Source organism: Sinocyclocheilus anshuiensis, unplaced genomic scaffold (genome assembly GCF_001515605.1).
Source record: "Sinocyclocheilus anshuiensis isolate Anshui unplaced genomic scaffold, SAMN03320099.WGS_v1.1 scaffold420, whole genome shotgun sequence".
Classification (NCBI taxonomy): domain Eukaryota; kingdom Metazoa; phylum Chordata; class Actinopteri; order Cypriniformes; family Cyprinidae; genus Sinocyclocheilus; species Sinocyclocheilus anshuiensis.
The window spans coordinates 152,247-163,339 of record NW_015557082.1 but is presented as its reverse complement, the minus strand read 5'-3'; the positions used below and the strand labels follow the sequence as shown (position 1 = coordinate 163,339).

The 11,093-nt window shown below is 37.4% G+C and overlaps 2 protein-coding genes across 8 annotated transcripts in view; one reads left to right on the top strand and one right to left on the bottom strand.

Moving 5' to 3' along the window:
* The window catches only part of LOC107676956 (guanine nucleotide-binding protein subunit alpha-11-like), a 38,077-nt gene extending 36,529 nt beyond the window's left edge, over window positions 1-1,548 (bottom strand). For both annotated transcript variants that reach the window (XM_016471709.1, XM_016471708.1), the window contains exon 1: window positions 527-1,548. In XM_016471709.1, coding sequence (XP_016327195.1) covers window positions 527-662 — 136 coding nt within the window. In that variant the 5' untranslated portion in view covers window positions 663-1,548. The remainder of the gene's footprint in view (window positions 1-526) is intronic.
* Window positions 1,549-4,050: 2,502 nt separating this feature from the next.
* On the top strand, window positions 4,051-10,340 carry LOC107676955 (guanine nucleotide-binding protein subunit alpha-11-like). Of its 6 annotated transcripts, none has more exons than XM_016471704.1 (9): window positions 4,781-4,815; window positions 5,099-5,167; window positions 6,560-6,691; window positions 7,146-7,330; window positions 7,647-7,801; window positions 7,995-8,123; window positions 8,251-8,380; window positions 9,606-9,759; window positions 9,877-10,340. In XM_016471704.1, exons 2-9 carry the CDS (start codon window positions 5,104-5,106, stop codon window positions 10,077-10,079), a joined length of 1,152 nt encoding a protein of 383 aa, XP_016327190.1. In that variant the 5' UTR covers window positions 4,781-4,815; window positions 5,099-5,103; the 3' UTR covers window positions 10,080-10,340. The 6 variants fall into 6 exon arrangements, with proteins under 6 accessions (XP_016327193.1, XP_016327190.1, XP_016327189.1 ...); XM_016471703.1 differs by having other exon boundaries at window positions 4,809-4,895; XM_016471707.1 differs by lacking the exons at window positions 4,781-4,815; window positions 5,099-5,167 and adding an exon at window positions 4,051-4,059.
* Window positions 10,341-11,093: the final 753 nt, after the last annotated feature.

The following is an 11,093-nucleotide window of genomic DNA, read 5'->3' as shown; positions in this document are numbered from 1 at the left end:
TATATATATAAATAATGTAACCAAGAAAAAAAAAAAACACTAAATAATTTACCATTTATTTTACATTTAAAATAACATTTCTTCTCTTATAACCAAGCAAACACACATTCATTATATAATTAAATATATAATATATTTAAATATTTAAAGAATAGATTCATTCACTATGTGATATATCATGAAATGCCCTTATATTTCCACGACCGTGGGAACGCAGGATACCACTAGAACTGGGTCTACATTAAGTCTACATATCCCATCAGCATTCTTTTTAGGATTTTTGACATGTTATGGAATATCCAACAATCTTAAAAACACAATGCAGATCAACACGTGCATGCATTACATAAAGTGAAATCATGCACACGAATGACACAAGTAGTGAAAGCAACGCTTCGATATCGACTTCAACAGCATGTCAGCATCATTATGCATTAGATCCACAAAGCAATATGCGTTTATGTCAAACATCATGCATCTTCTGGCCATAATTGACGGTCACAGCAGCTGTCAACGATGCACTTACCCAGTAAGAGGAGTTTGAGCTCTCGTCTCGCATCTCGTTTGTCTCTCCGGAGCTGTTTGTCGATCTCGGCGTTGATTCTTTTGGACTCCTTCGCCTCTTCACTCATGCAACAGGCCATCATGGACTCCAGAGTCATCACCACAGCGTTTGGAGATCCCAACCCTGATCTGACACACTTCTACGACCCGCTTCCCTTTGCAACCGCGTCGAAAGAGGAACAGGATGGATTTGGGGGAATGTTGTTTAAAAATGCAGGATAACTTATGGTAGACGTAACGTTAAATCGATGAAGCAAAAGAGACCCCAGCCTGCTCATACAAACGCATTTATCAAGCAAGGCCAAAGACTGGATGAGATTGGAGGCCAGATGTGAATCTAAAGATCTCCCCTGCTCTCAGACCCACTCGAGCCCTGTTTTTAGTATCTGTAATGACTACCAACCAGAGTCCCGGAGGGACACACTAGCCTGCCACGACATCCGTGCTGTCCTTTGCTGTCTCGCTAAGCTAACCGCCCCAGTGCCCAGACTCACCGCAACACTGTCCATCAGCTGCCCGGATCTCTAGCTAACACACGGCGACAGGTGGCAGAAGACAACCAGACGCTGCGTGTGCATATAACGCTGACTACGGTGCAAACATTTGATTTTGAGCATCCAAAAGCCGAAAAGTTAATTAGCTAAGCGCACTAACTAGCTTAATTGGGTGGGCTAAGCTGCTAGCTAGCCGGAATCTTTATTTACACTCCACGCGCTGATTTCACCGCTCATTTCTTTGCATCCGACTGGGCTTCAAGAATATTTAAAGTCGAAAAATCGGCATAGAAAAATGACACAGGTGTGGGCTCCTAAAAAAAAATCGACGGAGTGAAAAAATTTCCAGATGATCGTACCGTCCAGTCCAGTGTGAGTCGCACACAAACATGGAGCTGCGACAGCTGGAAAATGGAGCGTGAGTGACAGGGCGCCGAGCCAATTGGAGGAAGAAGCGCGCGAGAGGGCGGGGCGTGGAATGAGGCAAGGTTGGTGGAGGAGCGGCTGAGGAGCTCGCGGGGCGTGTCTCGCCACAAACCCTGCTATTCGACTGAACGGACAACGCCCATTCCCAGTCAAACATATCTGGAGAAGTCCTAATCTCTCGATATTTTCATAAAACACCTTTAATAGTTTCATATAATATATAAAATCATATATATTCACATGCAAGGGTTTATTACAAAAAAAAAGATCACAGACAAATGGCGCTTCTGTTCCGTTTATAGTTGAAGTGACCTGAGAGATGTTGTTATCATAAACTGTGAGAGAATTCACGTGCAGATTTGCAGGTGATTCCTAGCTCTTTATCGACACCGTGTGGAAATTGCTTGGAAGAAAAGAGTCACAAATTGTTATTTTACCTGAAGCTATTTAAAAGTTATTAGTAGCCTACTGATCCTGTTGTTGCTAGTTTTCAGCACTTGAATACTAATTGTACTGTTACGAATTCAGTTGTCATTTATTTTCTTTTAATTTCTATGATACAGCTGTTACAAATAAAATGATATATATATATATATATATATATATATATATATATGCTACTAGTAACACGTTCTACTCCATGAAAATGAAAATATGAACTGATATGAAAATCAGTTGTGAAAATATGTATAGGCAGATGCATTAAAGGGATAATTCACCCAAAAATGAAAATTATGTCATTAATTGCTCACCCTCATGTCATTCCAATCCCGTAAGACCTTCATTCATCTTCTGAAAATAAATTAAGATTTTTGATGAAATCTGAGAGCTTTCTGACCCTAAATACACAGCAACACAACTACCACGTTCATGCATGCATGTGTCCTGGTACTCTCGTGAACAAGTGGCAAAGACTGACACGGAAGAGAAGAAATTGTTGAATAAAGTTGTTATTTTCATTTTCTTTGTGCACAAAAAGTATTTTTGTAGCTTCTTAAAATTACGGTTGAACCACTGATGTCATGTGGACTATTTTAACGATGTCCTTGCTACGTTTCTGGACCTTGATCGTTTCAGTTGCGTTGCTGTCTATGAAGGGTCAGAAAGCTCTCAATTTCATCAAAAATATCTTAATTTGTGTTCTGAAGATGAACGAAGGTCTTACGGGTTTGGAACGACATGAGGGTGAGTAATTAATGACAGAATTTTTATTTTTAGGTGAACTACCCCATTAAAGGTTTGACCAAAAAAAAAAAGAAAGAAAGAAAGAAAAAAGATGCAGTTCACCGAATACAATTTTTGACAATGATGCTTGACTTTTCTGCAATAAAACAAAACCTACTAAAATATTTAAAGGGGTCATATGATGCTGCTAGAAAATACAGGTTGAGCATCTGATTCAGAAGTAGACAGCATGAAATATGACAGAAAGGAAGAAGTAAACATTTTAGGGACAAATTCTGGCTTGATGTGAATTCGCTACAGCAGATCAAATAGAAAAGTGGATGAGACAGAGAAGGAAGTGGATCCATTGCTTTGAGGATGTGACATCACTCAATAGCTTCTCTCAGCAAGAACAACCAAGTTCTGGAAGAGACTAACAAGGATGGCTTCCCAGACTTCCAACAAATCTTTTCAACAAACATCTCAACAGTTTGATGACCTCTAACGGAAGGAGAAGGAACTGCAGACCATAAGAAAAAATAATAGAGTTCAGATGCAAAAAACTCTAAGTGCCGTCTGAAATGTTCTTCTAAAATGAGCATTTTTCTCAGGCTCCTGCATGTGTGTAGGTTCAGTAAATTAACTTTTATAGCAATTAAAAGGTTATTTTCATTGCCATTAAAGTGAAATAACTGGATATAATCATAGAAGCCTGAGAAAAATGCTAATTTTACACTCTTAAAAATATGAACTTGATTTCTGGTCTGTCTGTCTTTTCAGGATTGTAGATGTTGGGGGTCAGAGATCAGAGAGAAGGAAGTGGATCCATTGCTTTGATAATGTGACATCAGTCATATTTGTAGCTTCTCTTAGCGAGTACGACCAAGTTTTGTTGGAGAATAGCAAGACTGTAAGTTTCTGCTTTTCTCCAACCTTCTTTTGTGGCTGCAAGGAAGAGACTAACGAAAAGCAAATAATCTGTTTGTTGTTGTTTTTTTATTACATGCCATTCCAAAATGTTCCTGCAAAATATCTGGGAGTCCAAACACATGATGATAATTTTTTTGCACTGTTTTGACTGTGAGATACAGTACCTATTTCAGTACACCGTGTTGTACACTTCACATATTGGCAAATATGGTCATCAGGGTAAACTTTTAACTATAAAATACTCAGATTACCTACTACATCTCCCACAATGCTGTGTGCTCAGCTGGCATCTTTCTCAACTTGATCAGACTGCCAAAAGTTCACCATAACCATTTATAACTATTTTACATCTGAGATTGCATATATGTAATATATGGTAGCAGTCCTACTATTTTTAAAAAATGGTATTCAGCAAGCTGTCCACTAGTATTTTCTTCCAAACACAGCCATGCTCTAAATGACACAGGCTTTTCGAATGAAGGTGAGTCTTTGTCTCCTCTGTTTAGTTTAATTGTTGTTTTAACACGGTGAAGTATGTCTAACTGTTTGTATATGAGTGGAGCGGCTCTACATTTCCCCTCCTGCTACTGCTTCTGTAATGGTTCGGCTGAAACTCCACTCCGGGTTTTCCTTTTCCAGCTTCCCCCGTGAGCAAAGCTAGCCATCTCCTGGCCAAGGGTCAGAAATTAAAGCAGCACTATGTAACTTTTTCTGTGTTCAAAATTTGCAAAATGTATATAATGAGCGAGTACATCATGAATTCATCTTCCAAACCGCGTTTTTGTCTTATCCCGAATCACTACGGTACACTTATAATAAGTACTTATATTTGGACTATTGTAGCCTTGTCGGGTCGTCACCGCTGCGGAGTAACACATACCTGCGTGAATCGCCATAGACATAAACAGAGAAGTAGCTCCGGTTGGAATGTTCTTCCGCGGGATGTGTGCAGTTCTGTTTATTAACCACTAGAGCACCAAAAGTTACATAGTGCTGCTTTAAAGCACTTGAATACGACAAGCTCTTAATCACGACTTCATAAGTGGGAAATAGGAAATTTCCGATAGCACGTGAAGGCAGCATTAATCTCACAAATGTTGATAAACTATGAAAAATGATGGGGAAAAGTCACTTTAAATAGTTAGGCTACTAAACTTGGAGGAAGCACTGTCAGAAAAAAAGATACAAAAGCTGTCACTGGGGCGGTACCTTTTTGAAAGGTAGCTGTACCATTAAGGTAGGCCTACCAATATGTAGTTTATAGGTAGCCTACTAATTTCTACCTTTAAAGTAGGCTACTTACATGCAACGTTAAGGGTAAGTAAAGTGGGCTACATATGTGTACTTTTTGACAGCTTTTGTAGCCTAATTATTTTTCTTTTCTTTCTGAGAATGTGGTTCTCTTCTTTTGTTCAACATACCTGGCATATGCAATAAAGGCAGACTTTCTGGAAATGTAACTAGTTTGTAATGAACATGACGCACTTGACAAAAAATGTGTTTGGGGAAACTCCTTCAAGGTTTGATGTTTATTTCAATGAAGATTGATTATCGTTTCCCATTTCGCGTCGTAGGCTTTTCGAATGAAGGTGAGTCTTTGTCTCCTCTGTTTAGTTTAATTGTTGTTTTAACACGGTGAAGTATGTCTAACTGTTTGTATATGAGTGGAGCGGCTCTACATTTCCCCTCCTGCTACTGCTTCTGTAATGGTTCGGCTGAAACTCCACTCCGGGTTTTCCTTTTCCAGCTTCCCCCGTGAGCAAAGCTAGCCATCTCCTGGCCAAGGGTCAGAAATTAAAGCAGCACTATGTAACTTTTTCTGTGTTCAAAATTTGCAAAATGTATATAATGAGCGAGTACATCATGAATTCATCTTCCAAACCGCGTTTTTGTCTTATCCCGAATCACTACGGTACACTTATAATAAGTACTTATATTTGGACTATTGTAGCCTTGTCGGGTCGTCACCGCTGCGGAGTAACACATACCTGCGTGAATCGCCATAGACATAAACAGAGAAGTAGCTCCGGTTGGAATGTTCTTCCGCGGGATGTGTGCAGTTCTGCTTATTAACCGCTAAAGCGCCAAAAGTTACATAGTGCTGCTTTAAAGGGGGGCTTGGAGCAAAAAGTCCACCAAAGTGGACAAAAATACACGATCAAGTGAAAATGGAAATTAAATTAAAAGTGTTGATCGTGGCATTAAATTTAAATCTGCTCCTGTTGCATTATATTATATTGCATTATATTTCTTATAAATATTGAATCATTTTCTCCATTCACATCATTTGCTTCTTATGCGCTTTTACAGCGTTGCGCATTATTAGCCTACCATTCACACACGATTCTGTTGAGCTTATGAATGCAATGGCCAATCAGAGGCAACATCGCTGAAACACCCGAGTTTTGTTTCCTTGCGCGCACTGGCTGACTGAATTCTGCTCTCGCGAATTCTCTCATCATAAACAAAGTGCAGAAGTACCATGCAAGTAAGATTCATTTCGCAGTGCTTTAATGATAATAATGGGAGTTGTTTTTTTTTTCTTTTCTTTTTTGAGAGTGCTTAAACTCCTGCTAGGCTGAAGTCAGTTATAATGTTCTTTGGTCTTTGCTTGCTTTCTGTATAATTTATTTACTGTTTGAATAACCATGGAAATGAAAGTGTTATTATTAGTAACTTACAATATTTTTATTAAATTGTGATGATGTTAAATACAAATTCAGTCATATTAAAATATTTTGTGACATAACTCCCATATAGCCTACTTCGCCTACCTAAAAAAGATTGGGTTTATTATGCGAGTAGTTAATAGATTACACTAACATTAGGCTACTTTTAGCCTTACCCTGCAGTTGGTTATCAATTGACAATACAAAAGTACAAACATACTGTACATGCCTATTAAAAATAATAATTCTGAATATTATTATTGATGTATTTCCTTTTTCTTCTTCTTCTTTGTAATTGTATTTCTTTTGGAGAAATGGGGGACCACTGTGGATGCTGCATCTGCTGCTTGTCTAAAAAAAAGAGGAATGTCACCACCAAAAATAATGAGATCAACATCCTTACTGAGCAAGAGAAAGAGTCAGAAATGAGATTGCTTTTATTAGGTGAGATGATTGTTGTTGTTTTTTTAAATCATAAGTTCCAGCCAAACAATCTAATATATATAGCAATCATGTGTGTGTATTTTTTTTAATTTGTATTTATTTCGTTATTTTTTTACTTTCTCACAACAAGATAGAAGGTAAAAGTTATGAAAAATTATTTGTATACTCTTTTTTTTTTTTTTTTTTTTTTTTTTTTTTTTGGTCTCTAAAAGTAAAGTAAATTTAGTCAGGGCTTTAGATATTGTGACGAAAGCAGGGGTTTGTTCCATCATCTCTTGAGGGGAATTAACTGGCGTGTGTTCATATACAAGCTGATTAGACCAGATGATTCTCAAAACTAACTTTTCTTGTTCCATTGTAATTTTTGTGGATGTCTGACTTCAGTTTCCCTTTGCTATATAGTTACTTAGACAGTACAGCAAAAGTGAAAATTCATTTTTTGGCTTTCATTTAGGCACGAGAGAAAGTGGGAAGAAAACATTTATGAAGCAGCTGAGAATAATTCATGGAAGCGGATACTCAGAAGACGAGAGACGTAGCTACACTAAACTGGTTTTTCAGAATATCTTCCAAGCTATGAGTGAAATGACAGATGCCATGAAGACGCTAAAGATCCCATACTCCAACCCACAGAACGAGGTGATCAAGAGACTAAGTGTGTTTTTAAAGTAACTTCAGAGCCCAGAGATTAATGAGGGCCATTTTATATCAACAATCATATGTTACACATTCATTCATCAAGGTGGTGGGATTAGCAAAATAAATAATTAAAAACATGTTTTAAGAATAAATCTAAAAGATAATTAAAAAATAATTGATCAATGAATCATTAAAAAAATTTAATACAAAAATAAACAATTTCACCATTTTTATGAATGTTTTGCAACAATTTAAGAAAGATTGGATCTTGTATTGTAATGTATTGTCAGTCTCATTAGGTCTGTGATATCTGTAGATTTATGCCCAGTGGGTCCAGGAACAGGACATACATCAAATAACGCAGCTGCCGTGGAATCACGCACAGATTATTTGTCACCTATGGGCAGACAAAGGCATTAAGATCTGTTACAGTCGACGCAGAGAGTATCAGCTACTAGACTCCATTAAGTAGTAAATGCTTAACGGTTCCTGTCAATTCCTGTCTTTTTTTGTGAATATTTCATCTTCTCTTTTTCTGATGCCACTGACAATTCCTGTAATGAATGTTATGCAAATAAGGCCTTCATAAGCAATTCTATGTCATATGGTGTGGTTTTTGATCAAAGTGATGATATAAGTAATAATAACAAATATGTTTTTAAAGTTTTATTGGAAACATGGCCCGCATTGTAACCGAAGACTACATCCCTACATATCAAGATATTCTCCATGTCCGATCTCCCACTGACAGCATCACAGAGCAGTGCATTAGTTTTGAGAAGACAATTCTCAGGTATTGCAATGACCAACCAAACCTAATAATGTTGGGTTATGCTGGAATTTAAAGGGACCGTTCATGCAAATATCTGTCATCATTATGAGACATCTAAACTTGATTTTTGGATTGTCTGTCTTTAAAGGTTTGTAGAAGTCAGTGGTCAGAGAGGATTAAGAAGGAAGTGGATTCATTGCTTTGAGAATGTGACATCGATCATATTTTTAGCTTCTCTCAGCGAGTATGACCAATCTCTGGAAGAGAACAACAAGGATGTAAGTTTCTACCTCTCTCTATCCCTAAAATCATTTTCAGGGAAAGTTAATTTACCATGTGGCGATATTTACAATGCTTTAAATAACACATCACAAATCAGCAACAAAATCTGACTATCTTTGCCTTCCATTCTTCGTGGCCAAAAGGAAAGACCGATTGACTGAAAGGCAACTAATCAGTTTGTTCATTTTTTTTTAAATGGCATTTAGAAATTCTGTTGCAGAATTTCTGGCAGTCTAATCAATTAATGATTATTTATTAGCCAAATTTTGAGTTGAGCATTGTGCATTGTGGGATACTGTACCTACATTGTGTATAAAACAAGTCTACACCACCCTGTTAAAAATGCAGCTTTTTGAGATGTAAAAAATTAATTAAAGTAAAATCATGTCAGATATTTTTACACTTTAACATAAGAGTGAAACAAAAAAAAAAGTCTTAAAATAGCATGGTTGCACAAGTGTACACACTCCTGAAATAATGCTTGGTTGGAACTCATTTTGCTTTTAATACAGCAGCCAGTCTTTTTAAATGAGAATCTATCAACTTAGTACATCTTGATTTGATTGGTAACAAAGTAGGCTACCTTGTCTTATTATAAGAGTATAATTTTAGGTTTTTGTTTTTCCTTTTTCCTTAAAAGTTTAAAAAGATCTAACATGATTTTAGATTTGTTTTCCATTTCAAAAGGCTGAAATTTTAACAGGCGTGTGCAGACCTTTTATACCCATTGTAAATCAGTATACTCCGTTTTATGCTTCAAATTTAGTAAACATTTAGCCTAACTATAAGATACCCAGATGACTTACTACATCTCCCACAATGCTGTGTGCTCAGCTGGCAATTTTTTCTCAACTTGATCAGACTGCCAAAAGTTTTTTTTTTACTTTAAACCGCATAAACACATTTCATTACACCAAATACACAAAATAATGTTCTTTTTAGCAGCAGCATATGACCCCTTTAAGATATTTTTGCACCATAATAACCATACTTCATGAGATGGCATAGGCTACATGTAATGAGGTGGCAGTCCTAGTTTTGCAATCCTAGCTATCCACTAGATAGAATTCTCTTCCAAACAGCTATGCTCTGAATTCAGAACAAAGTAGCATACAGTAGCCTACTACCACCTTTTAAATCTGTTTGTTCTCATATGTCTCCAGTCTTTTCTGTGTAATATTGATAAATCTGTAGCTATACTTTTCCTCTCTTTTTCTCCAGAACCGTATGGAAGAGAGTTTGTCACTGTTCTACACGACCATCCACTCACCGTGGTTTGCTAATTCATTCATCCTCCTCCTTTTAAACAAAATGGACATCCTCTCCGAGAAGGTTCAGTTTTCAGACCTAAAAACATACTTTCCCAGATTTGAAGGTAATTTGGTGCAAATTAAGTTAAGTAAAAGGCAGCATTATATGTGAGATCTCTTATTTCGTTATTCCCGATTCACACTTTCTTTTCCTTTCCTCTGCGGTTTGGCCCCACCTTCAGGCAAACGTCAGGACGTACAAGATGCCATGCAGTTCATTGCACAGTTATATAAACAGAAAGGTACTAGCAAGGAGACAGAGGACAAAAGAGTGATTTACCCTCACTTCATCTGTGCCACAGACACCATAGACATCCGTGCACTCTTCCACACTGTGAAACATGCTTTCATGTCACAGTTATTACGGAAGTATGAAGTGTTATAATGAGCCCAAACTGCACCTTCGGTGGCTCAAACTGTATTGATTTCCATTCAAAGACACTACTGTTTTATAAAGAAATGTTTCCATGCTCAACAGCTGAATAAATGTTTTATTATTCAGGTGTTATGTACAAACTCAACATACTGTAAAATAATAAAGTGACACTGCAATTCTGAATTTCACTAACAGCAGTAGGGAAGGTACCGTAGGCATCAATAATCGGGGCCCCTGGCACTGTACACTCTTAAAAATAAAGATTCTTTTACTTTAAAGATTATTACTTTAAAGAGTGTAGAATAATACTACAAAAAGCAAAGCATGACTGGCAGGGTGGGGAGCCAATCAGAGAAAGACGTGCATGATGGGTAGGTATGGAGGAACTGGAGAGACTTCAAATGAGAATCAGTTGACAGAATTAAGTCAGCCCCTGCTTTAACGTTTCAGTTCATGGCAGGTATATAACTGTTCAAATTATTTTTTATAACAGGTAGTAACTACACTGAACAAAATTATAAACGCAACACTTTTGTTTTTGCCCCCCATTTTTCATGAGCTGAACTCAAAGATCTAAGACTTTTTCTATGTACACAAAAGGCCTATTTCTCTCAAATATTGTTCACAAATCTGTCTAAATCTGTGTTTGTGAGCACTTCTCCTCTGCTGAGATAATTCATCCACCTCACAGGTGTGGCATATCAAGATGCTGATTAGACAGCATGATTATTGCACAGGCGTGCCTTAAGGCGGGCGTACACGGTGCGATTCTGAAGGTCGGAACATCGTGAGCTCTGGCACATGTCACGATTGAGTTTATCCGAAAATTGTACGGAGGCAGTCACACACGACACGAATTTACTACGATTTTACAAACTCTCACGTAAGCATTACGTTTCGCGCCATTCATAAAAATATGGATTCTGAGGACGAAATAATTTTCTTTGTAGCAGGTGGCTTGTGACGTCCAAAAAAAAAAAAATCTAAGACAAAAGACATGGCAAAGAGAATGGCTGAAAAGCA

Excerpts from the sequence above, each read along its gene's own strand:
- LOC107676955 (XM_016471702.1), top strand. The coding sequence starts at position 5,074 with ATGTGTTTGGGGAAACTCCTTCAAGGTTTGATGTTTATTTCAATGAAG. Across the intron at positions 7,802-7,994 it reads CTACTAGACTCCATTAAGTA|TTTTATTGGAAACATGGCCC; the intron begins GTAAATGCTTAA and ends ATGTTTTTAAAG. Across the intron at positions 8,381-9,605 it reads TGGAAGAGAACAACAAGGAT|AACCGTATGGAAGAGAGTTT; the intron begins GTAAGTTTCTAC and ends CTTTTTCTCCAG.